At 45.0% G+C, this 26115-nt stretch overlaps 1 protein-coding gene across 1 annotated transcript; it reads right to left on the bottom strand.

The window, feature by feature from the left end:
- Positions 1-989: 989 nt before the first annotated feature.
- MMD2 (monocyte to macrophage differentiation associated 2) lies at positions 990-25374 on the bottom strand. Its single transcript, XM_033963858.1, has 6 exons — positions 25270-25374; positions 17695-17855; positions 11618-11692; positions 5816-5917; positions 3024-3093; positions 990-1765 (listed from the first exon to the last, which is right to left on the bottom strand). Exons 1-6 carry the CDS (start codon positions 25372-25374, stop codon positions 1556-1558), a joined length of 723 nt encoding a protein of 240 aa, XP_033819749.1. The 3' UTR covers positions 990-1555.
- Positions 25375-26115: the final 741 nt, after the last annotated feature.

Below are 26115 nucleotides of genomic sequence, written 5' to 3'. Positions count from 1 at the left end.
AATAACAGAAACTGGATTAATCCGTTCCTTGGTCCCACAAACTCAGAGGCAGCAAGGTCGGCAACGGGAACTGCAAGCGTTGCTCAGCCCAAAGCTTCCCTCCCAGGCGGAAACATGAAGCTACGTCAGAGGGGAAGCTTTGGGCTGAGCTACGTTCGGATTCAAAGTCGTTCGCGTTCTGGGGCGCTCGGATTCCGAGGTACCACCGTGCTTGCAGACAGTGGCGTGGCGAGGATGAGTGGCGACCGGGGTGGTAATGCCCCTCCCCTGCCCTCTTCTCTGCCCCTCCCCCGCCCTCTTCTCCTCCCCCCTGCTCCTTCCTGACTCCCCCCTGCCGCGTGTGTGCCCCCCTCTTCCTTTCCTCAGTACCTCTTTCATTTTTCCAGCGCGAACAGCATCACGAACTTGCTACCCATACTGTGCCGGCTCTCTCTTTGACATCACATCCTAGGCGCGTGACCCAGAAGTGACATCAGAGAGAGCCAACACTGTCATGGGCAGCAAGTTCGTGGTATTGCTTGCGCTGGGAAATTTAAAGAGGTACGAGGGAAGGGGCGCACCTGCGTGGTAGGTGGGGGGTCAGGAAGGAGCAGAGGGGCAGAGAGGAGATTGGGTGCCGGCACTCCCACTATGACGATGCCTGGGACAGACCGCTTCCCCCCCTTACTATGTCACTGTGTGCAGACAAGATAAAAGTTCTGGAATGTTGTCAAGTTTCATGATGTGGAAGACTTTATTGACTTTATTGATAGCTGTCCCAAGGTGCAGTTATTTTCAAAATTAAGAATAGCCTTACTGGGTCAGTCCAATGGTCCATCAAACCCAGTAGCCCGTTCTCACGGTGGACAATCCAGGTCCTTAGTACCTAGCCAAAGCCCAAGGAGTAGCAAGATTCAATGCCAGCGATCCCAGGGCAAGCAGTGGCTTCCCCCATGTCTGTCTGAATATTTGCACTTAACTGGCCAAGTACTGACTCTGCCCCTGGAATACCCCCCAAATAGCCAGTTTTCAGCAGTACTAACTGGTTAAATGCCACTGAAAATTAGTGGTTAGCCCCGAATCTGCCAGGAGCTGCTTCTGGCTGTAGAAATCGCTTTAAATATTTATCTGATTAGGTGTACTGTACCTTTAAGTTACTTCATTCTCTTTTAAAAAGCCTGAAATATTTGTGATTGAGGATACATTTAATTTGGAACACCTCACTGGGAACCTTTTGGGTCAACAAAGTCTTTCCACAAATCATTGTTCTTCCTTGTTTTTATAAAGCCCATGTAATTCTATGGTATAAAACCTCTGCATTAAGAAAACCCTTGATCAAATGAAAAGTACATTTTTTTAAAAAGACCACAAGTACAAATCTTTCAGGCACTTTTGGGGGTGCAAAGCGCCATCCCTGGCAAGTTAGAGATGGAAAGGAAAACTCTTCCAGAAAACAACCGAGATGGAAGTTAAATGTGATTTGCTCTCCATTATAAAATAATGTTCTTTAGAAAAGCTCCCATTTTTTTAAGGACTTCAAGTATGTTGCATCTACCATGAAACCTTAAGATGCATCTCATTTGGATATTTTGACCTCCAGCATGTGCTCATTGGGTCTGTACAGGTACCTCCAGATGGCATAGTAGTGGACCCCGGCTCCAATTGCTACGAAGAGATGCCATATTGCATGAGCAAAAGGTATGCGCCCATCACTTTTAAAGAAGACCATGCCCAAGCAGTAGAAGACTCCTCCGATAAGGAGCTCGATGAGGCCATCTCGATTAGTCTACACAAAGAGAAACACAAGTTGGGTGAACTTTGAACTTGCATCTACTGGCAACCCTGGTAGGACCACTAGGGAATCATATAGTGCCACGCTGAAGATAACCACCACTAAGGCAGGAGCAGCTGGGGATCCCTCCTGCCCTCCCCTTCCCCCTCCTTTGGGATTAGCAGGTCATTCAAGCTAGGCTTCAGAAGGGCCAAGGCGAGGGGTCGTTCAAAAGAAAGGTGGCAGGACTGGGGAAGGGACAGCCTTTTGGATATTTCAGCATGACGAGTATTGGGGGAGGGGGAAGGAGGAAATGGTGGTGAACAGTAAGTCATCAGGGACACCAGTAGCAATGGTGGGAGGAGAGACTCTAGCTCAGTGGTCTCAAACTCAAACCCTTTGCAGGGCCACGTTTTGGATTTGTAGGTACTTGGAGGGCCTCAGAAAAAAAATAGTTAATGTCTTATTAAAGAAATGAGAATTTTGCATGAGGTAAAACTCTTTATAGTTTATCAATCTTTCCTTTTGGCTAAGTCTTAATAATAATATTGCCATTTATAGCTAAAGAGACATATGGTCAAGAAATGGTTTTATTTTACTTTTGGGATTATGATAAACATCCTGAGGGCCTCAAAATAGTACTGGTGGGCCGCATGTGGCCCCCAGGCCACAACTTTGAGACCACTGCTCTAGCTGGAATGGAGGCTTGCAGCTGGGAATGTGAATTAGTCTCAGCTTCAGTAATATAGAAAAAAAATATATTAGAATGCATTTTACAGACCTGCAGCATTCAGATACCATGGGTTAGTCAAGCCCATGTTAATTTTTACTGCTAAGGTCATGCTTTAGTAATCGGACCTTGTGCAGTAATTCAGAGCTGCTAATGTGGAGATAATTCAGCACAGGATTATGGTATACACAGTACGAGAGTTCTTCAGACAGTTTCAGCACATCCGTATTTTTGCGGGAAATGGTTGGGGGCGGGAGCAATCATAAGAGGGTGTGTCGTAGAATGTCATGTGATTGGTCAGTCAGGCAAACTGGCTCACCTGTGAAGAAGTGATGTGATTTGCTTTTGATATATTTAATAAATAGTATTTTTTTTTTTTTTTTTTTAAATAAAAGTGCGGAAAGTTTTTGAAGGACCCTCGTAGCTCTGAGGAGCTCCATTTGCTTCAGGTTGTAGCCATTCTCCAAAGCTGCTGGGGAACCTATGAACCTTTCCCATCTTTACAGGTTTTTAGGCTTTAGTGAAATGGATTCATTTACTCACCATGGAGAGAATAACCAGGGCTGGGAAGAAACCCATGACAACATAACACGCCAGCTCCACAAGCTTGTACCTGAGCCAGAGAATCGAAGGATGGTGTGAGTCTCAAAAAACGTCAAACCAACTGAGCTAATCCAAAGTAGAGAATGACACGGGGACAATTTCTCCCTGTCCCTATGGGAACTGATTCTCCCGTCCCATCCCGGTGGATTCTTTTCCTGTCCCTGCCCCATTCCTGCAAGCTCCGCCCTCATTTGCACCAGACTTAAACACTTTAAAATCATAAGTGTTCCGGGATTGCGCTGTTTAAGGCAGAGTTTACAGGAATGGGGCAGAATGCGCGGGAAAATTGAGTTCCTGCGCGAGGATGGGGACAAATTTGTCCCTACGTCATTCTCTAGTCCAAAGCACTCACCACTAAGGTGGAGATAATGGGAAGCTCTCTGTGTTTAGCAGCATGGCACGATAGGGAGGGATTGACAGGAGTGGATGGGGCTTTGCCTTCTGCTACTCTCTCCATTTTTCTCAGGTTCTTCCCTTCCACAAACCAATACTTCCAGATTAAATTCCAGGAGCTTTTTAAGGGGAGGGGGTTCTCCCACTATGGTACTGTGCACTAGAGATCGACACGGTGGCAGTTAGCCCCAGGTAACCCGCCGAAACAGCGGGGGAGGGGAGCGCTCACTGCGGGCACGGGGACATGGCCATCCACTGCCCCGTGGAGCGGTGAATGGCCTTGTTCTCGCAGTTAAGGGAGGGAAGGCGTGCGGTCACCGATCGCGCGCGGCCCCCCCTCCAGCCAAATTTATCTCCCTTCCTCCCCCTTACCTTCGCGACGCTTTAGTAAAGAAACTTACTGAAGCCAGCGAAACCTGTCTGCCTGCGGTCGCATGTGTGCGGGCGGAAGCTTCTCCTCTGACGCAACATCTTAGCATTTAGCGTGTGCTAATTATTTAGGCCCGTATTCTATCAACGGTGCCTTAAGTGATGGGCCGGTAGGGACCCTAAAGGCGCCTAACCTACGTTGAAAATGCTGTTTAAAAAACAAGAAACAGCATTTTAAAATGAAAAATCGAAGCGCCTACCGGCTCCTTAACAAACAGCGTCTGCATCATGAATATGGAGATGCTTTAGGATGGCTAACGCCACTGTGGGCGCGGCCAGCACCGGACAATTCACTTCAAAGGTAGGCACGGGAAATGTAGGGCTTGAAAACCCCGGCAACTACCTTTTCCAAAGTTGCAATTCCACAAACGGCACCGTTGCATGGCTGACAGGTGATCGGTAGCCACCGACAACAGCGCCGTTTATAGTGCGGGCTAATGCAGTTAGTGCGCGCAAAATCCCTTAGCACCCATGAATTTCACCCTCAGTTGAACATTTATACAGGCGTAATGCACCTAACTTCATGTGCATTGGGTTGGATTCAGTAAATGGCATTCACAATTCAGTGCCAAACAAAATCAGCGTTAAACAGTATTCTATCATGGGCGTTCCAGGATCGTCACTCTAAACAGAATAGTGCGTGGCACCAGGGTCCATGCTCAACTTTGTGCACGAAGAGTTGCATCAGTTGAAACCAGGTATAAATCCTAGTGAACAGGTTGAGCACAGGTTCACACTATTTTAGTGAACATGTTCGCACCATCCTAGTGAACAGGTTTGCACTATCCAGTTTTGCACTATTCTAGTGAAGGGGTTTGCACTATCCTAGTGAACAGGTTGAGCACAGGTTCGCACTATTCTAGTGAAGGGGTTTGCACTATCCTAGTAAACAGGTTTGCACTATCCAGGTTTGCACTATCCTAGTGAACAGGTTGAGCACAGGTTTGCACTATTCTAGTGAAGGGGTCCACACTATTCTAGTGAAGGGGTTCGCACTATCCTAGTGAACAGGTTGAGCACAGGTTCGCACTATTCTAGTGAAGGAGTTTGCACTATCCTAGTGAACAGGTTCGTACTATCCAGATTCGCACTATTCTAGTGAAGGGGTTTGCACTATCCTAGTGAACAGGTTGAGCACAGGTTCGCACTATTCTAGTGAAGGGTTTTACACTATCCTAGTAAACAGGTTTGCACTATCCAGGTTTGCACTATCCTAGTGAACAGGTTGAGCACAGGTTTGCACTATTCTAGTGAAGGGGTCCGCACTATTCTAGTGAAGGGGTTCGCACTATCCTAGTGAACAGGTTGAGCACAGGTTCGCACTATTCTAGTGAAGGAGTTTGCACTATCCTAGTAAACAGGTTTGCACTATCCAGGTTTGCACTAGCCTAGTGAACAGGTTGAGCACAGGTTTGCACTATTCTAGTGAACAGGTTCACACCATCCTAGTGAACAGGTTTGCACTATCCAGGTTCACACTATTCTAGTGAACAGGTTGAACACAGGTTCACACTATTCTATTACAGTGTGTGCAGTTTAAGGGAATGCCTCTCCCTTGGCCACACCCCCTTTGCAGATTCACGTGGAAACATTCAAGCACTATTCTATAAATGGGTACAAATCTGCCATTTTTGCCCTATTATGGTGCCTTCTATCTGAAAATTCAGCACAAAAGAAGGGTCTGATATTGGGAGGAGGGTCAGATATAGAATTCCCTTGATTATCGCTGAGTCTATAATGGGTTGTGCCACACAAATTTGTCATAGAATACTAGCTTTGCGCTCACTACTTCCTAGCGCCCTATAAAGAATCGCCCCCTTTATGCAGCTATTTGTGTATTTTGCACGCGCGCGTAGCTTTAGGAGTGAGCTGTTTGTCCAAATGGTTGAAATGGATCTGCAGAGACTCACCGCTCATGGAAGAAGAAAACGTAGATTGTGCCAACTGATGCCATGATCCAAATGACCCAGCGCATGTGGGATGCCCAGGGACCTAGCTCCCGTAAATTCAACCTGGCAGAGGCAGAAATGACAGAGAATGTGAGGACCGGTGTAAAAATAAACACAAAAATAGATCAAACGGGTGGAAAGAAGAGAAAACGAGAGCTGGCGTGGTTAAAAGAGGCTATTAAAGCCACAAAAACATCGTTTAAAGCAGTGTTTTTCAACCTTTTTACACCTATGAACCGGCAGAAATAAAAGAATTATTCTTGTGGACTGGCATCGGTCCGTGGACCGGCGGTTGAAGAACACTGGGCTAAGTCGTGGGCCAGACCCCGCCCATCTCTACCCAATCTCCACCCCAGACCCCACCCTATAATAGTACTAATTGCACCTTGCACGTCCCGTGCCTCATCTGGAAGCCTTCCCTCTGACGTTGCAACGTCATAGAGAAGGCTTCCGGTTCAGGCGCAGGACGCCCGTAGGAGCCGCTGCCCGTGGCTTTGCGCACTGAATCAGTGAGGAAGAGGGAGCTGGCTCGAAGAAAACGCCTCATCGATCGCACCGTGGACCGCTGGTTGAAGAACACTGGTTTAAAGAAAGGAAAAAGGACCCCAATGAAGAAAATAAGAAGAGACATACGCACTGGCAAGTTGGACTTGGGTTCCCTTTGCACCTTTAGGGCTCCTTTTATTAAGCCACGCCAGCGGGGTTGACGAGCGCGACTTTTCGTCACGCGCTAACCCCCGCACTGGCCTAAAAAACTACCGCCTGCTCAAGAGGAGGTGGTAGCGGCTAGCGCGTTACGCGCGTTAAACCGCTAGCGTGCCTTTGTAAAAGGAGCCCTTAATGTTCAATCATTTTTATTGAGTTTTTTAAAAATAAAATATACATAACAAAAATCTTACAAAGAACCTCATCTCAGTTCAGTTAATACATTGTAGATGTATAAATTCAAAGAAATCAACAATCAATTATCAAACACAATAAAGCACCTTCCAGCACTCCCTCCTCCCTTCCCATCCCCCTTCCCCCCCTCCATCCATCCCATTTCCAAATACAGTGGTACCTTGGTTTACGAGCATAATTCGTTCCAGACAAGCTGGAAGACTGGGCAAACAAATGGCAAATGCGCTTCAACGTGGACAAATGCAAGGTCATGCATATAGGGAAAAAGAACCCGTTGTTCAGCTACAAATTAGGGGGGGTATTGTTGGGAGACAGCAGACTCGAGAGAGACTTGGGTGTGCTGGTGGATGCATCACTGAAGCCATCTGCACAGTGCGCAGCAGCCTCGAAAAAAGCCAACAGGATGCTGGGCATCATAAAGAAGGGCATAGCAACCAGAACACGGGAAGTCATCATGCCATTGTATCGAGCGATGGTGCGTCCACATCTGGAATACTGCGTTCAGTATTGGTCGCCGCACCTCAAGAAGGACATGGCGGTACTTGAGAGAGTCCAAAGGAGAGCAACGAAAATGGTAAGAGGGCTGGAACACTGCTCATACGCCGAGAGGCTGGATAGGCTGGGGCTCTTCTCTCTGGAGAAAAGGAGGCTCAGGGGAGATATGATAGAGACCTTCAAGATCATGAGGGGCATAGAGAGGGTGGATAGGGACAGATTCTTCAGACTGAAGGGGACAGCAAATACGAGGGGGCATTCGGAGAAACTGAAGGGAGACAGGTTCAAAACAAATGCAAGGAAGTTTTTTTTCACCCAAAGGGTCGTGGACACTTGGAATGCGCTACCGGAGGAAGTGATCAGGCAGAGTACGGTACAGGGATTCAAACAGGGATTGGACGGATTCCTGAGGGATAGGGGGATCGTGGGATACTGAGTAAACCAACCTGGTCGTGCATGTGCAAGACCGGAGGGCTAGGACTTCGATAGGAGGGCAGAACTTAAATGGGAAACCAAGGTGGCAGGGGAGCCCCTTCTGATGATTCAGACAGGCCTTGACCTGTTTTTGGCCACCGCGGGAGCGGACTGCTGGGCAGGATGGACCTGTGGTCTGACCCGGCAGAGGCACTGCTTATGTTCTTATGGTCGCAAACCAAAATACTCGTATATCAAAGCGACTTTCCCCATAGGAACTAAGGGAAACTCCCTTAACATAAGAACATAAGAAGTGCCTCTGCTGGGTCAGACCAGAGGTCCATCACGCCCAGCAGTCTGTTCGCGCGGTGGCCCATCAGGTCTAGGACTTGTGTAGTAGTCTTCTATCTGTACCCCGCTATCCCTTTTTTTTTTATCCTACCTTATCTATATCCTTCTAACTGTACCCTTCTTCATCCTATATCTTCCCTATCTATATCCTTCAATAACTTCTTCTTTCAAGAATTTATCCAATTTCTCTTTGAAACCCCCCCCCAAGGCCAGCGACACTGCTCTACCCAACCCGAGAACCCCCACTCATGAAGGCCCCCCCCCCACGTGATCCGCCATCCCCCCTCCCCGCGATCCGGCATCCTCCCCCTGCTCGCATCGCCCCCCCCCCCCCCGCCGCGATCTGGCATCCCCCCAGCACCCACCCGAACACACTGCTTACCTCTATCTGGCACCGGCACCGGAGAGAGCGTGAACTCGAAGGCCTTGAGCATGCGCAGATGCTCAAGGCCCAGCAAACAAGAAGATGTAGATCTTCGGGCACCGGCATGTCCTGTGCGTTGGTGCCGGTATCGGTGCTAGATGGGGGTAAGCAGTGTGTTCGGGTGGGTGCTGGGGGATGCCAGATCACGGTGGGGGGGGTGCGACACAAGCGGGGGGGGGGAATGCCGGATCGCGGGGGGGAGGGTGCCGGATCACGGGGGGGTGCCGCTCGCAAATCGAGGCAAGCTCGGTTTCCGGTTTCGGTTTTCGGTTTCCAGTTTGCTTGTCTTGCACAACACTCATAAACCGGTGCACTCGTAAACCGAGGTACCACTGTATTACTAAGAAATAGTACTTCACTTTATGATTATCTCCCAAGAATCCTAAACGGTACCAGGTTCTCTAAAGCTTGAATACATCAGGTGCAAAAATATTGTTTTCCTCTTGTCCTTATGGACTCTTGCAGGCTCCTGGATGGGTCCCTCCATTCTGCCTTCCACCACACAGCAAGTCCCCCATGTCACTTCTCCACCCGAATGTCAGACGCACTCTCAAACAGCTCTATACTCCACACCGAATGCTAAAGAGGGTGGGAGGGGCGGGGGAGCGCTATTTCTATCTTAATTTTAGCCCTTTGAGTATATAGATCCAGGGTGGGATTACATTACTATTTTAAATAGGGAAAGGTTATTGAAAGAATCTATGTATTTGTGTTTTTATTGCTTAGTCTTTGGGTGGGATAAAATGGTTACTCATGTATGTCTGTAAGATGAATGTGCTTTTCTTGATTTATTATATGTTTATATACTTGTTTATTGCACTGTTGTTGTTTTTTTAATCTTTATTCATTTTCAAATTGAACAACAAGTGCACAAAAATACATTATACAAGTAATTCCAATATAGCACTATAATATCTAACACATAAAAATCTAGTAATGTAATAACCCCCACCCAACCATTTAACCCAACCCAATAACCCTTCATCTCATTTTCAACCAAAATAGAAATATACACGTGTTATATAACATATTAGAACATATCTTATAAAATTATTCCCAACTCCCCCCTCCCCCTTGAGTGTGCTAAATACAACTAAGAAAGAAAAGAAAAGGAAAAGAAAAGAATTGATGATTATTCATCACAATATTTTGCCAATGGCCCCCATATCTTTACAAAGTTATTATATGTCCCTTTTTGTACTGCTATTGCTCTTTCCATCTTAAAAATATGGCATAATGAGTTCCACCAGAATGTGTGATTAAGATTCTTGTAATTTTTCCAATTATTGGTAATATGTTGAATGGCAACCCCTGTCATGACTCCTAGAGGAAAGGAGAGACAGGGGAGATATGATTCAGACGTTCAAATATTTGAAGGGTATTAACGTAGAAGAAGGGTATTTCCAGAGAAAGGAAAATGGTAAAACCAGAGGACATAATTTGAGGTTGAGGGGTGGTAGATTCAAAGGCAATGTTAGGAAATTCTACTTTACGGAGAGGGTGGTGGATGCCTGGAATGCGCTCCCGAGAGAGGTGGTGGAGAGGAAAACGGTGACTGAGTTCAAAGAAGCGTGGGATGAGCACAGAGGATCTAGAATCAGAAAATAATATTAAATATTGAACTAGGCCAGTACTGGGCAGACTTGCACGGTCTGTGTCTGTATATGGCCGTTTAGTGGAGGATGGGCTGGGGAGGGCTTCAATGGCTGGGAGGGTGTAGATGGGCTGGAGTAAGTCTTAACAGAGATTTTGGCAATTGGAACCCAAGAAATAGCTAAGAAGAAAAAATTAAAAAATTTAAATTGAATCAGGTTGGGCAGACTGGATGGACCATTCGGGTCTTTATCTGCCGTCATCTACTATGTTATAATAAAACTTTGTTGTTATATGATGATATTTGACTCTTCTTTCTCATATTTTCTTTCTGTTGGAAAATCAATAAAGAATTTTAAAAAAGCTTTTCTTTTTAAGACCCAACACGGCTTAGATACAGGAGACAGAATTTCTTCTTCCTGAGCTCAACAGAATTATCCTGCTATCACTTCCCTATTCAGACTCTTCTCCTCTCCTTTACTCCTCTTTACTGGTTCTTAGACTCACTAAATTTCCTGGCGCATCACTGTGGTCATTCATGGGGGGGGGGGGGGGGTACCATGGCACATGGTTCAGTTCTTAGTCTACCCCAGAGTCTCTCAAACTATGTGCCACGGCACAGTGGTGTGCCCCGAACAGATTCCGGGTGCGTTACAAGAGATTCCAGAATTTTACTTTACTGTTAAACATTCCCTTCATGCACACTAGACTACCGTAGATGGCATGTATGTCGCTTTTGCAAGAGTCTGTCAATGTTATGAGCACCTGTGCGCGTAAGGACACAGCCACCCAAATAAGCATCATTCTTTGCTGTGATTGGTCCTCGAAAACTAACGGCAAGTAATTTTAGTTTTATTTTTTTTATGCAGGAGTTATCTTAACCTGAGCAACAAAGCAATCGAGGCTTTGTTACTGTTTGGATCTTCTTATCTTTGCGAACTTGGATTTTCAGCTGCGACAGAAATGAAATTGAAAAAAAAAAAAAAGTGAACGACTGCAAATGGTGGATGGTGAAATGCGGGTTTACTTGACGACTATCGAGCTGTATTTTCAGTTCATTTGCACTCGTAAACAAGCACATCCATCACGTTGATTAGCAATTCTATTCTATCTAGCTTAGTTTCACCGTTGTTACAATTACCCAGACATAGCTTGAAGAACTTTATATTTAATGACTCAAATTAAATTTTTTGTTGGTTTTGCAATTTTACAATTTCAATTATAATGTGCCATGAAAAACATTTGCTCCGTTTAGTGTACTGGAGCTAAAAAAAAAATTTTGAGACACTGCTCTGTTCTCTCCTCTATGTATGTACTCCCCACTAGGGGGAGCACTGGTCTAGTATAGGGGTTACAGCTCTCTATACATTAGCAAAGGGTGCAAAGACCCCTTTAAAGAGTCTTAGCTTGCAGGCTTAAGAAATCCTTCTTAGGATGCTCACAAACAGGGAATCTGAGTTATCAGGCCATTGTCATGAGAATCTTCAGAATGCTAAAGTCGGTTCTGAATACATCCCTACCTAGGGTTGTTCCACACAAACCTCTAAATATTGTACGAGTCTCTTGCCTAGGCTGAATGAACTCACCAGGGGGCATAAGAGGCTGCGATGAAGAAATATATCACCATCCTGTCGAACATATGTAAGCAGTGCTCCATGGTTCTGCAGAGAGCAAATGAAAAGACTAGTGATTATAAAGCCGACTTAGTCCTGTCCGATCAAACTGCTGGAGAAAATATTTTTAAACGCAAAACTACATGAAAAACTAGTGTCTGCTAAAGAAGGAAAAAAATCATTTTAAAAAGGAAGAACCAGACCAGCCTGGAAATTTAATAGCAGCATAACAGGAGTTATGGGTTCAAGGGGGGAGGGGGGGAGGGGCAAAATAAACACATTTTCCTTGAATTTATAGTGTGGGCCGGTTCATAGACAACCCCGCGAAAGACAAAGGCGCGCGCCGACAACTGAGCGCAAGATGGAGGCACGCACCAAAGAAAATTACAGTTTTTAGGGGTTCCGACAGGGGTTTTTTGTTGGGGAGCCCCCCCCCCCAGTTTACTTAATAGAGATCGCGCCGGCGTTGTGGGGGATTTGGGGGGTTGTAACCCTCCACATTTTACTGTAAACTTAACTTTTTCCCTAAAAACAGGGAATAAGTGAAGTTTTCAGTAAAATGTGGGTTCCCCCCACGCCCCCCCCCGTTGGAGCCGTAAAAACGGTAATTTTCTGCGGCACGCGCCTCCGCGCTGCGCTCAATTGTCTGCACGCGCCTTTGTCCCGGCGCACTTTTGACCTGACACCATGTGGGCCACCAAGAATATTATTTGGAGCATAATCAAAAAACGAAAACGTCCAAAAGAACACCTAAGTCGGCACTTGGACGACCTCATCACTGGGACGTCCAAGTGCCGAAAATCAAGACCATTCTCCTGGACATCTAGTGAGATGTTTCATCCGCTGTGTGTCCAGAGTTCAAGGGGGGGCAGGTTAAGAGATGTGTTATAGACGTGCTTTTGGTGGACTACGGGCGTGCTAGACTTTGATGTCTTGTAGGCATAATCAAACCTTTTTTGTAAAACGTCCTGGACGGAACTTAGACCTTTTGGGATAGACCTCTTTTGGAAGCGTCTAAGTGCCAAAAAGGTACCCAAACTGACCAGTTGACCACTGGAGGGATTAATGACCCCCCCCCCACCTCACAAAGTTGTCAATGAAAGAGTACATACCTGTCTCTAGAACGGCAGATCCTAGTATGAGAAATTCTGGTAGAGCATCACACAGGTGTTTTAAGTAGTCAGGTGAGTGGCCTAGTGAACCATAGAGAGGAGGAGCCAGACCCATAAGACACTCTAACCACAACATTTATGGTGAGAAGTATGTGCCTACCAAAATCCACCAAAACCCTACTATACTGCCATATAGGTGCTAGCTGAAGCCATAAGAGCTATTGGGGTGGTAGACAGGTGAGTATAGTAGGTTTGGGGGGAGATTTTGAGGGCTCAACATAAATTATAAGGAGATTATGGTGAGATGTATATCTAAAAAGATGGTAATTAAGACACTGTTAGAAGCCTGATCACTATACCGGTAACAATCTCACATAGCCACTCAAAGTGAAAGTGAAAGTGAAAGTGATGGGGCTTAGCCAACTATCTCCTCTATGTTGCTTTATTAGTTAAAGTAGTCTGTGAAGAGGATGTTCTTTATCCTTTCTTGAAACTTCTGGAACTCCCTTCGGAAGGGAGTTCTACCACCTTGGAGCCATTGCTGAGAACATTCTTGTCCTAACACTTTTTGTATTTGATGTCTCTGAAGGAGGGTATTTCCAACAGGTTTCTTGTCTCCAGCGCAGGGTGGATAACAATATATTTATATTCCTGGGAACAAATTTTCAAATAGAATATTGCAGTAGAAGATGATAAATTTCAAGATAACTTTTTTTTTTAAACATGAATATCTTTAAAAGTGTTCTAAAAACATTATATTGTCCTACTGATCTTATTACGATAGGGAGATCATTCCAAATTAAAGGAGCCATTGAGCAAATCATCTAATTGTCTTTGGAGAGAGAAATTGAAGGTAGAATTGCTTCGGTACAACATAATCTGGTTTTTCTCCTAGTAATGAAATCAATTCCACTAAATAATATGGCACCTGGCCATATAGAATATTAAAAAATCATAATACAAAGCTCAAAGGAGTAGAGGAGTGACCTAGTGGTCAGGTCTGCAGCCTCAGGTTGAAGGTTCAAGCCCAGCGATGCTCCTTGTGACTTTGGGCAAGTCACTTAACCCCCCATTGCTCAGGGTAAGTTAGACTGTGAGCCCATCGGGAGAGATACTTGAGTATCTGAATGTAATCCACTTAGGCTGTAAGTGATCTATAAATACTCAAATAAAAACAAATCCTTGCGTTTACTGGCAACCAATGTAATTTAATGAAATGTGGTGTAATTCTATCATATTTAGAGATGGAAAAAAATTACCCTCACTGCAGTATTCTGCACAGTCCTAAATAAACAATAAGAATAAGCAATTGAAGTGCAAGATTGGACTTATCAAAATATTTCCGAACTACTCATAATTTCTTTAAAATAAAAAAAAAAATGATTTTTTTTTTACAAACCAGATTAACTTGATGTTCCAAGCTCAATAAATTATCTGATTGAATGCCCAGAACTCTAGTTTGCTTATCAAAAGTATAATTAATAATAATAATTTTATATACCGCCACACCACATAGTTCTAGGCGGTTCACATCTAGAAGAGCTGTACAATCAGTGAAAAGAAATACAATTGGCATAAAAATACATTAAGATCAAATTAAAATATCAATTTGCAAATTTACCAAACAGATCAGATTTCAACAGCTTCCTAAAAGACACATAAGAATGAGCCTAAGAAATAATAGTACATAACCATGAATTCATTTTGTCTGCCTGAAATGCAAATAGTTTATCAGGAAATCTCTTATATCGACAGGATTTTATGGTTGGTAAACAAATAGATAATTTCCTGATGCTGTGGGACTAGCCAAAGCAGTGGCTCCCAAACCCTGTCCTGGGGGACCCCCAGCCAGTCGGGTTTTCAAGATATCCCTAATGAATATGCATGAGAGAGATTTGCATATAATGGAAGCGATAGGTATGCAAATCTCTCTCATGCATATTCATTAGGGCAGGGGTGTCCAATGTCGGTCCTCGAGGGCCGCAATCCAGTCGGGTTTTCAGGATTTCCCCAATGAATATGCATGAGAGAGATTTGCATATAATGGAAGCCACAGGTATGCAAATCTCTCTCATGCTTATTCATTAGGGATATCTTGAAAACCTGACTGGCTGGGGGTCCCCCAGGACAGGGTTTGGGAACCACTGAGCCAAAGAAACTGTTTTCCCCATATTTATCTTCAGCTTATAGGTTGTAACTCATTTCTCGACAGCAGGGCTGCTCAAGTCCGGTCCTCGAGATCTACTGGCAGGCCAGGTTTTCTGGATATCCACAATGAATATGCATGAGAGAGATTTGCCTGCACTGCCTTCTTGGTATGCAAATCTCTCTCATGCATGTTCATTGTGGATATCCAGAAAACCTGGCCTGCCAGTAGATCTCGAGGACCGGACTTGGGCAGCCCTGCTCTACAGTATCAAGAGTCCAAGTCAAAATTCTTTCCATAATACATCAGATTTTGCGCCACATCTCTCCTACTGTTTTTCAAGGGTTTCTTGAACTCCATCAGCCTAAAAGAAGTTTGAGATCAGAAAATAGTATGAGATTGTGTTCAGAGGGTAGGCTGCCAATCTCCCATATTAAGATCGGTGCGGCCATGTTGTTGGTAGCGGGTGCAAAGCTTTGGAATGCACTGCCAGGAATCTTGCGTTTCTGTTCTGCTCGGATGAATTTTAAGAAAATGTCAAAAACCGAACTGCTTGTTAAAGCTTTCTTGTGTTGAGATTATATATTTAGAATGATCTGAAAATGTCTTCTGTCCTGCCGACTGCTTTTTAAAGTATGATGATTTGTAATATTTGAAATATCTTTGTTTTGTTTTACACAGTGGTCTCAAACTCGCGGCCCAGGGGCCACATGTTGCCCACCTCATACTATTTTGAGGCCCTCAGTATGTTTATCATAATCACAAAAGTAAAATAAAACAATTTCTTGATCATAAGTCTCTTTAGCTATAAATGACAATATTATTACATTGATGTCTTCTATCCCGCCAATACCTTTCAGTTCCAGGCGGTTTACAACAAGAAATTAGCCTGGCAATTCCCAGGGAGATTACAAGGTCAATAGCTATATGCGTCAGGGTCTGGGAAGGGTCGATACGGTTTGGTTAGTCAGGGGTAGGCAATTCCGGTCCTCGAGAGCCGGAGCCAGGTCAGGTTTTCAGGATATCCATAATGAATATGTATGAGAATTGCCGCTGCTGGGTCAGACCAGTCTGCCTGGCAGTCTGCTCACGCGGCGGCCCCCGGGTCAAAGATCAGTGCTCTAAAATGAGTCCAGCCTCACCTGTGTACATTCCAGTTTAGCAGGAACTTGTCCAGCTTAGTCTTGAAACCCTGGAGGGTGTTTTCCCCTTCAACAGACTCCGGAAGAGCGTTCCAGCCATCTTGGTGAAGAAGAACTTCCTTATAGAGAGTGCCCTCTCGTTCTCCGTACCTTGGAGAGGGTGAACAATCTGTCCTTATCTACTAAGTCTATTTCCTTCATTATCTTGAATGTTTCGATCATGTCCCCTCTCAATCTCCTCTGTTCGAGGGAGAAGAGGCCCAGTTTCTCTAATCTCTCACTGTACGGCAACTCCTCCAGCCCCTTAACCATTTTAGTCGCTCTTCTCTGGACCCTTTCGAGTAGCACCGTGTCTACGTATTTTGTTCGTATATGTCTTTATTTTAATTTTTCTATTCGCTCATTTTTTATTATTATATATCGTCTAGAATCCAGGACAGGCAATCAATCAATCAAATTTTAAATAAAACTTGAAACTTTCAAATACTTGTGATCAAACTTGAAACATTAGGAAATTGTCTGTGGGATATAGGATTAGAATGGATGCCATAGAAATGATGGTCCTGCAATGTGGAACCTTTTAGCATTTCTTTTTTTTTTTTTTAAAGTTTAGAATTTTTAATACAAAAAGTATCTTTGCAACATAATGGTCGGCATTCACAGAAAGCAGATGCTGGGCCGACACTGAACACGGCATTTCCTGGCCTCCTGCCCCAGTGCAACCCTCACTTTGTTTCTAAAGAGCGGCTACGAAATAAACCCACAGGACATCTGAACGACCCAAAGAGGTGCCATTAGTCTAAAAATATTTGCTCCGGTGCCCACAGGTATATAACCACCAATAGCCAGCACCCAGAAAGCACCAGTCCTTGGTATACTTGCAGAGATTCTGGAGATCCCCCTGCTTATCTGGAAGCTTCCCTGATCATCTGTTCCATATTTGATTTTGATATACACTTCTCCCTCCGTATTCGCGGTTTCAGCAATTGCGACTTCGATTATTTGCGATTTTTAGCATGCTGGCTCCTCCCCCAAAATTACAGTGCGTCATCCATGAGTGCGGCACCTTCTAGAATACTTGGCATTTTGCTAGCGCAATCTGTCCTCTGGCAGCTTCAGACCGTCAATGTTTCTGGCCTCCTCTTCCAACTTTTTTAACTTTCTCATATGTTATTCGCAGTTTTCTGTTTTCACGGTTTTATCATATTCTCGATGGTTTTTAACAGAAAACCGTGAATAATATATGAGAAAGTTATTTGCGGTTTTTCCGTATTTGCGGGTATGATCATCCCCAATCACCACAAACACGGAGGGAGAAGCGTAGACACAAGAGGAGCACGCACGAAGGATAGGAAGGAGAACTTGGAATGGGATGGAGAAGAGAAGCAGATCATTTTGGGGAAAATAGATAAGCAGCTAATTTGTTGGGGACAGTTTTAATCTTGTACCAAGACGACATTTCAGAAAGCCAACTAAAGTCAGAGACGGCCATGACATGACCCATTGTTGAATACGAGTTTCCTGTAAGGTTTATAAAATGAAGTAGACCTTGTAGGCGATTCATATTCCCTTTCTTTTCTTTGTTTTATGACTTGGAGTCACACTGTCTCCCAAATGACTGAGGTGACAGATCCACTTAGCCTCTCTCACCTGTGGTGTCTCTTCTTCCAGGAAATGGTGTGAAAGATGGTGGATACAATGAAGAGGCCGCATAAGCCAAAGCCATAGATCCAAGCTGAGATGGTCTCCCATTGATCATCAGATAGGAGATGAAGGATGGAGCTGCCAAGAATGCTGGGAATGATCCATAACTAAAAGTGAAAGAATAGCATCATCATTTTATTTCACTAGTGAAACTGTACTTTTTTGCTTATAAAATGAAAAGGCAAGAGCTAAAAGAGAAAACAGAGGAAGAAATATACTAAGAATAATGCTTTTAATAGAGCATTTTATCCAAATTTAGTCACAGAGAATAAGAGGGATAGTTACTATGCTATGTTAAAACCAGAAATTTTACAGCAGAACTAAGGTACCCTTATTTGGCGGCTTGACCTCTAGTAGCAGTATTGTGAAACTAACACTAGGGGGTTTTCAGTGAAATTTTGAAAGCAAACATCAGGGATTACTGCTGCCCCAGTGTTCCCTCTAAGTGGTGTGGCTGCACAGCCGGACACCTCTTTTGAAGACCCCATGGAGAAATTTTGGACTGCTGTGCACCAGGAGCAGCACTTTCCCTCCTCCCTCCCACCGCCATCCTGGCCATTGCTGCTGCTTGTCTAAATGAGAAGGTGGAAGGTGATGGAAGGGGGGAAGTGAAAGGGGAGATGCTGGAAATAAAGGAGACACTTTATGGAAGTGGAAGGGAGAGAAAGAGAGGTGGCCGATGTTGGATGGAAGGGGAGACAGACAGAAGGAAGATATGGATGGAAGGGCAGAGAGAGGGAAGTGGCAGATGCTGTATAGAAGTGGGGAAAACAGATTCCGGATAGAACAGGGGAGAGAGGGCAGATGGGGAGATAGAGAGGAGGGACATGATGGAAGGGAGAAACAAAAGGTGAGCTGCTGGATGGAAAGATGAGGTGGAACGAAGGAAAAGATGTTATATGGAAGGAAGGAGATACAGAAAGGAGGAAAATATTGTTGGCAGGATAGAGAGGGGAGAAGAAGCTGTATGGAAGGATGTCAGAGGCCTGGATGGAAGAAGGGAGAGACAGGAGGGAAATGTGATGAAAGAAGGGAGGAGGTGAGAGAGAGGAAGACACTGGATAGAAAGAGAGAGAGGGCTGGTGTTGTATGGAAGGGGGGGGGGAGAAACTAGAAGATAATGATGGAAAGGGATATGGACAGATGCTTTATAGAAGGGAGATACAGAGGGCAGGTACCGGATGGAAGAGGAAAGAGAAAGGTGGTGTGGGGAAGAGACAAATGGTGGGAGATGATGGAAGGGGGGAAAGAAGGGGAGATGCTGGATGGAAAGGAGAGAGGGGGCACATCAGATGCTGTTTGGAAGTGGGAGAGAGACATAGGGGGTCCCTTTATTAAGGTATGCTAACCGATCTAGCTTCCTAGCTGCCTCCGACTCTGCTATGTAAATTTATATAATTTTACAGCTTCCCTTCTCAATCCTAACAAGTGCGTAAAAGGTTTCGTAGACACTGATACTTTCCAATAATCAACCCAGGGGGGGGAGGGAGGGGGCAATTCAGCAACTCCAATTAGTGCCTGGAGGCTGCACGGTAAGAACCTGTTCTATAGTAGAATTTAGGCAGCACTTTCCTGTATAGAATAAAAGTGTCGCCAGGTTATAAATGGCCCTAAATTTTAGGCGCTCAAACTTATTGATGTAAGAGGGGAAAACATAAAACCTAAGAATTGCCGCTGCTGGGTCAGACCAGTGGTCCATCGTGGCCAGCAGTCCGCTCAAAGACCAATGCCCTAACTGAGTCTAGCCCTACCTGCGTACGTTCTGGTTCAGCAGGAACTTGTCTAACTTTGTCTTGAATCCCTGGAGGGTGTTTTCCCCTATAACAGCCTCTGGAAAAGCGTTCCAGTTCTCTACCACTCTTTGGGTGAAGAAGAACTTCCTTAACGTTTGCCCTAACTGAGACTAGCCTCACCTGCGTACGTTCTGGTTCAGCAGGAACTTGTCTAACTTTGTCTTGAATCCCTGGAGGGTGTTTTCCCCTATAACAGCCTCCGGAAAAGCGTTCCAGTTCTCTACCACTCTCTGGGTGAAGAAGAACTTCCTTCCGTTTGCCCTAACTGAGACTAGCCTCACCTGTGTACATTGTGGTTCAGCAGGAAATTGTCTAACTTTGTCTTGAATTCCAGGAGGGTATTTTCCCCTATAAGATGGGGAGGTAAGATTAAGAAGCACATGCGAATGATGCATCAGGGACCCATGCAACTTACAATTTTCTATAAGTTCTCCAGAGACAAAAGCAGAGGAGATACAGCTAAGTAAGCTCAAGCTCACATTACAGAATTCTGAATAAGGGCAGTTACGCCAATTACTGCTAATTAACACCGACACAGCCAATCACTGATTAAGGCAAATTAGCATCTAATTATCCCAATAAGTTATGATTGCAACTGACCATGCTCTATAACTTGGACATGCAACTTTGCTTGCGGAGGGTGAAGTTGGGCACGCATGTTTTTAGACTTAGGGCTCCTTTTACAAAGCTGCGATAGCGGTTTTAGCACGCGCTTAGTGCGCACTAGACACTAACGCCAGCATTGAGCTGGCGTTAGTTCTAGCCACGTAGCGCGGGTTTAGCATACGCTAAAATGCTGCGTGCGCTAAAAACGCTATCGCAGCTTAGTAAAAGGAGCCCTTAGAGCAGGGGTAGGCAATTCCGGTCCTCGAGAGCCGGAACCAGGTCAGGTTTTCAGGATCTCCACCATGAATATGTATGAGATGAATTTTTCATGCCCTGCCTCCTTGAGATGCAAATCTATCTCATGTATATTTATTGTGGATATCCTGAAAACCTGACCTGGCTCCGGCTCTCGAGGACCGGAATTGCCTACCCCTGACCAAGGGCAAGAATCAGGGAACAGATCAACTAGGACAGGGGTAGGCAATTCCGGTCCTCGAGAGCTGGAGCCAGGTCAGGTTTTCAGGATATCCACAATAAATATGCATGAGATTTGCATCTCAAGGAGGCAGGGCATGCAAATTCATCTCATACATATTCATGGTGGAGACCCTGAAAACCTGACCTGGCTCCGGCTCTCGAGGACCGGAACTGCCTACCCCTGTCCTAGCTGATCTGTTCCCTGATTCTTGCTCTAGGTCAGGGGTAGGCAATTCCAGTCCTCTAGAGCCGGAACCGGGTCAGGTTTTCAGGATATTCACAATAAATATGCATGAGATAAATTTGCATGCCCTGCCTCCTTGAGATGCAAATCTATCTAATGCATATTTATTGTGGATATCCTGAAAACCTGACCTGGCTCCGGCTCTCGAGGACCGGAATTGCCTACTCCTGCCTTAGAGGGTAACCTGAAGCTTGGGTATTTTGTGGTTAGTTGTGGGAATAGAATTATAGGTAATATGGAGCTACAGAAATTATATCTCTAGACTAGTAATGAATTTTGTGTTGTATTGACTGTATATAATTTGAGTTTATTATACAGCTATGATATATTTATTGTACTACTGCACTGGCACCCACAGGCTCCTTGTATTAATTATTTATTTCATGTCATTTGATATATACTGTCTTTTTAATATTAAAGCAGTCCTGTTAATGACTTTTGTTTGAACTCTGTTCAAGGAAATTGGTCAAGAAATTTGACACAACTTATGACCATGAGCATCCTAAGAATAAACTTAGGCAACAGAGCAATGGAATACAATTCATTCAATAAAATCATGTGTTTTCTTGAAATGAAAGTAGAATGCTTCCATGAGTTTGGGCTGTTTTGCAAATGGACAGGTTGTTCCAAGTTTTTGCCACTTTCCCCCCATCTGCCCTAGAAAAATGTATTCCTGAATTTTATTAAGAGATTGATGTCTGGTTACTAACCATCAAGATCATTGCGTTCCGAAAATTCAGCACTGTTGAAAACAAAGGCCAATCCCCAAGTATGTGAAAACGAATGCCGTGACCGTTTCGTGTGCAGGAGTAAAACTGTGGAATGGCCTTGTTGGCCAAATTCGGAAATGTGATGATAGGAGTTCGTTCAGGAAACTGCTGAAAACGCAATTATTCGTTAGTGCCTTGTAAGGATTGAATCCATCTGCTTTTGCTTTTGTCTGTTCTGACCTGTTTCAATATTTTATTGTAAACCATTTTGGAATAAAACGGGGGTCACTCGGAGAAATTGAAAGGGGACAGGTTTAGAACCAATGCTAGGAAGTTCTTTTTTACCCAGAGGGTGGTGGACGCATGGAATGCTCTTCCGGAGGTTTTAGTAGGCGAGAGCACAGTAAAGGGGTTTAAGGAAGGTTTGGATAGGTACCTAAAGGATAAAGGGATTGAGGGGTACAGATAGCAGCAGAGATAGGTTATAGAAGTAGAGGTAGATTATAAAGGTCAAGAATTCACTTCACAGGTCAAGGACCTGGTGGGCCGCCGCAGGAACGGGCCACTGGGCGAGATGGACCTCCGGTCTGACCCAGTCGAGGCAACTTCTTATGTTCTTATATTTTTAAAATAAATAAATAAATAACTTATTCTGAGGCTTGACCATATTATGTCTTGATATGGCCAATTGTGTTGACTTCTAGTTGAATCTGGTCCTTTATGTAACCCATGGCTACTTTCATGCTGAGAAGTTTACCATTTGGGAGAGGTTTGCATCACGGTATTTGGTCCTAAATTATCTAATGGAAAAGCCAATGTGTTGACCATGTCAACAATGTTTTAAATATATTGATTTTTATACTTTATAAGATCATATTTTATTTGAAATTCAGTTTACTATCTTTTCTTTTTTTTATTTTAAACTGCTTTAACACTGTGGAAAGAAATGGTATATAAAAGTCGATATAATCCAGTCCAATCCAATCCAAAATGTGGATATTTTCAAAATGAGGGACGAGGTGGGGATCTTTACAGACATGTTAAGGCCCATTTTACATAGACTGGAATTGAGATGTTCCTACTGGGACACGCTCATTTCTGGTGGTATTATTTTTGAAAACTACGTACTTATAATGAAACATATGTATCATGACCAGGTCCACTCATGGGGACAGGCACCTTCACCTATAAAAGCTGCCTTTCCTTTTAGGTCCACTGAAGATGCCAAGGGGGCCCAAGGAGGAGGGAGTGGAAAGTGGATATTAGACAGAAGAGGAGGCAGAAGTACCAGGCAGAGAAACAAATCCAAGACAATAGGCAGACAGAGTCCAAGAGCGGGCAGAGGTCATGGGTAGAGGTCAAGGCAAGCAGTTTGGTTCATTAGCGACAGATTAGCCAAAGTCAAAAATCAGAGATGGCTCATACATGATTATAGTCCCATTTCCCAAACCTGTTCATCTAAATCAGTATATGGCACGCTAGCGTACCGCGGCAGATTCCAGGTGTGCCGCGAGACGCTGGCAAGGAGGCGAAGCACCGGCGCTGGCTGACTGCTTACAAGACGTGCCTCTCATGGCAAAAGGCATGCCCTGTAGACAGTCAGCTGGCGCCGGCATCTCTCCTTCTCTCCCCGCACCTCCCCTCCCCCACCGGTGAAGTGACAAGTTCAGGGTCACGACCGGAGGAGCTCCGTGCATGCGCGGATGTCGGTGTGATGACATCACACGGGTATGTGACATCGTCGTATCGGAGTCCACGCATTTCCGGATGCCTTCTGGTTGCTGCACCGGGCATCGTCTGCCATGGCGCCGAAAACTTTGCGGGACACTGATCCATACGCTGCCAATTAAGCCAATTTTTGGAAACAGAGCAATATAAGCTGGGGCAAAATCCAGTGGGGAATACAGTACATATGTAGCTTTGTAACCCCCAAAGCCATGTCATCATAATCTCTACATGTAAATAGTAGCTTTCTGAAATTGACATGCACATATAAATAATGCTATTTACAAATGGAAATGGTTTTAAAATACAGTGGTACCTCGGTTTACGAGTGCACCGGTTTGCGAGTGTTTGGCAAGACGAGCAAAACACTCAGCAAACTTTTGTCTCGTAAACCGAGCACTGCCCCGATAAACGAGCCCTCAGCAACGGTGGCCCAGGGGTGAGGGCCTGCCTGCGGGTGCTGCAGCGATTCCAAAGTGGCGCCTTCCTTCCCTCGGGGTCCCCGTGCGGCTGCCCTCCCGCTTTGGCCGATGCCACTGCCGCTGGTCAGCGCCTCCCGGCTCCCATCTAAGCCTGCCGCCGTCCTGAATGAGCATGCGCGCGGCTTCACCTCTCTTCTCCTAAGTCAGCCGGTGCCCCGACAACACGCTCACCACGTATAAGCTCGTATTATGCTCGTAAACCAAGGTACCACTGTAGAGGCCTTAGGGGTGGGCAAATGTGTGTACCACATATAAATATGAGAGAATGAATGCAGAATGTTTGGGTTTTAGTAATTCATTTAATAAAGTGTGGAGCCCATTGACTACATTTGGGTCATATAAGGGTCGTATATCTCTCCTAGATTTCCTTACACATCCAGGGTGGGTGGGTGGAGGGAGGGAAATGTATTTTGAAGATTTAAATTACTTACTTATAATATTGTAATCATATCATATGTCTTATTGTATTAATAATTGGGAGGAGGGTGGGAGAAAATGATTATTTTATGTATTACTTGTGTAGTTAATAGTGCGTTGTATGCAGTATTTTATGTTCAATTAATTGTATTGCACTGTCAAAGTTTGAAAATCAATAAAGATTAAAAAAAAATAGAGGCCTTAGAATAGGTTCATAGACAACGGCGCGAAAGACAAAGGCGCGCCCAGACAATTGAGCGCAGCGCGGAGGCGCGCGCCGCTCAAAATTACTGTTTTTAGGAGCTCCGACGGGGGGTTTTGTTGGGGAACCCCCCCCCACTTTACTTAATAGACATCGCACCAGCATTATGGGGGGTTTGGGGGGTTGTAACCCTCCACATTTTACTGTAAACTTAACTTTTTCCCTAAAAACAGGGAAAAAGTGAAGTTTTCAGTAAAATGTGGGGGGTTACAACCCCCCACACCCCCCACAACGCCCCCACAACGCGGCGCGATGTCTATTAAGTAAAGTGGGGGGGTTCCCCCCATGCCCCCCCGTCGGAGCCCTAAAAACATTAATTTTGAGTGGCGCGCGCCTCCGCGCTGCACTCAATTGTCTGGGCGAGCCTTTGTCCCGGCGCGCTTTTGACCTGACACCCTTAGAATATTTCCTCTCCCTGGGATCCTTCTGTGCTCTGTCTATACTTTCTAAGCAAGCGGATTCATTTCTCTGCTCTTAAGTTAAAAATTTGATTCTTCATTAAAAATGGATTAGAATAGAGGCAGGTGCCTGTTATTTGATCAGGGGGCACACCTGGATGCAGTCTCGGGGTCTGAACTCATAAAGCCTTTTTGTTCGTGACTCTTTCATTCAGCAGTGACAGACGGGATTTGCGAAACCATAGCCGCACACAGAAATTCACTCCTGATTGTTTCCTTTTGAAACGCAGAAAGAAATCAGGCGAAAGTGGATGGCGATCGCAAAGATTGAGAAGCGCTGCCTGAGCCTGCAAAGTCCATCCTTCCTCCCAAACCCATGAAAAACAGGCCTAGCCTTGGAGACTTACAGCGTGGGTGGCACAATTTGCGGCGTGTTCATACTCGGTGGGTTGATACCTTCGGTGGGAAGGAACCCGGTTATTCATGAACCTGGAATATACACACACACACATACACACACACACAAGAAAACACAAAGAGGCTCAGTTTACCCTGAATAATACAGCCTGGTCAAGGACAGAAAAAAATGTCTCGTTTGACTCCAAGTCACTAGTGTTAACAAAACTTTGAAGATCAGTCGTTAAATAATTTGGATGGGCTGCCTAGACCAGGGATCTCAAAGTCCCTCCTTGAGGGCCGCAATCCAGTCAGGTTTTCAGGATTTCCCCAATGAATATGCATTGAAAGCAGTGCAGGCACATAGATCTCATGCATATTCATTGGGGAAATCCTGAAAACCCGACTGGATTGCGGCCTTCGAGGAGGGACTTTGACACCCTTGCTCTATGGGAACCCTCCAAGGGGAAGGGGTCTCAAAGTCCCTCCTTGAGTTGGGTTTTCAGGATTTCCCCAATGAATATGCATTGAAAGCAGTGCAGGCACATAGATCTCATGCATATTCATTGGGGAAATCCTGAAAACCCGACTGGATTGCGGCCCTCAAGGAGGGACTTTTAGATCCCTGATATAGACAGTGCCTACCCCTCCCCAACATCTCTAGTTTCAATTTGCATAACATCACTGTCTATGCCAGGGGTCTCAAAGTCCCTCCTTGAGGGCCGCAATCCAGTCGGGTTTTCAGGATTTCCCCAATGAATATGCATTGAAAGCAGTGCATGCACATAGATCTCATGCATATTTATTGGGGAAATCCTGAAAACCCAACTGGATTCAGCCCTCAAGGAGGGACTATG

Source organism: Geotrypetes seraphini, chromosome 11, assembly GCF_902459505.1.
Source record: "Geotrypetes seraphini chromosome 11, aGeoSer1.1, whole genome shotgun sequence".
In the NCBI taxonomy this organism is placed as follows: Eukaryota; Metazoa; Chordata; class Amphibia; order Gymnophiona; family Dermophiidae; genus Geotrypetes; species Geotrypetes seraphini.
The sequence above is the reverse complement of the archived record's forward strand: the minus strand, read 5'-3'. Positions and strand labels throughout refer to the sequence as shown.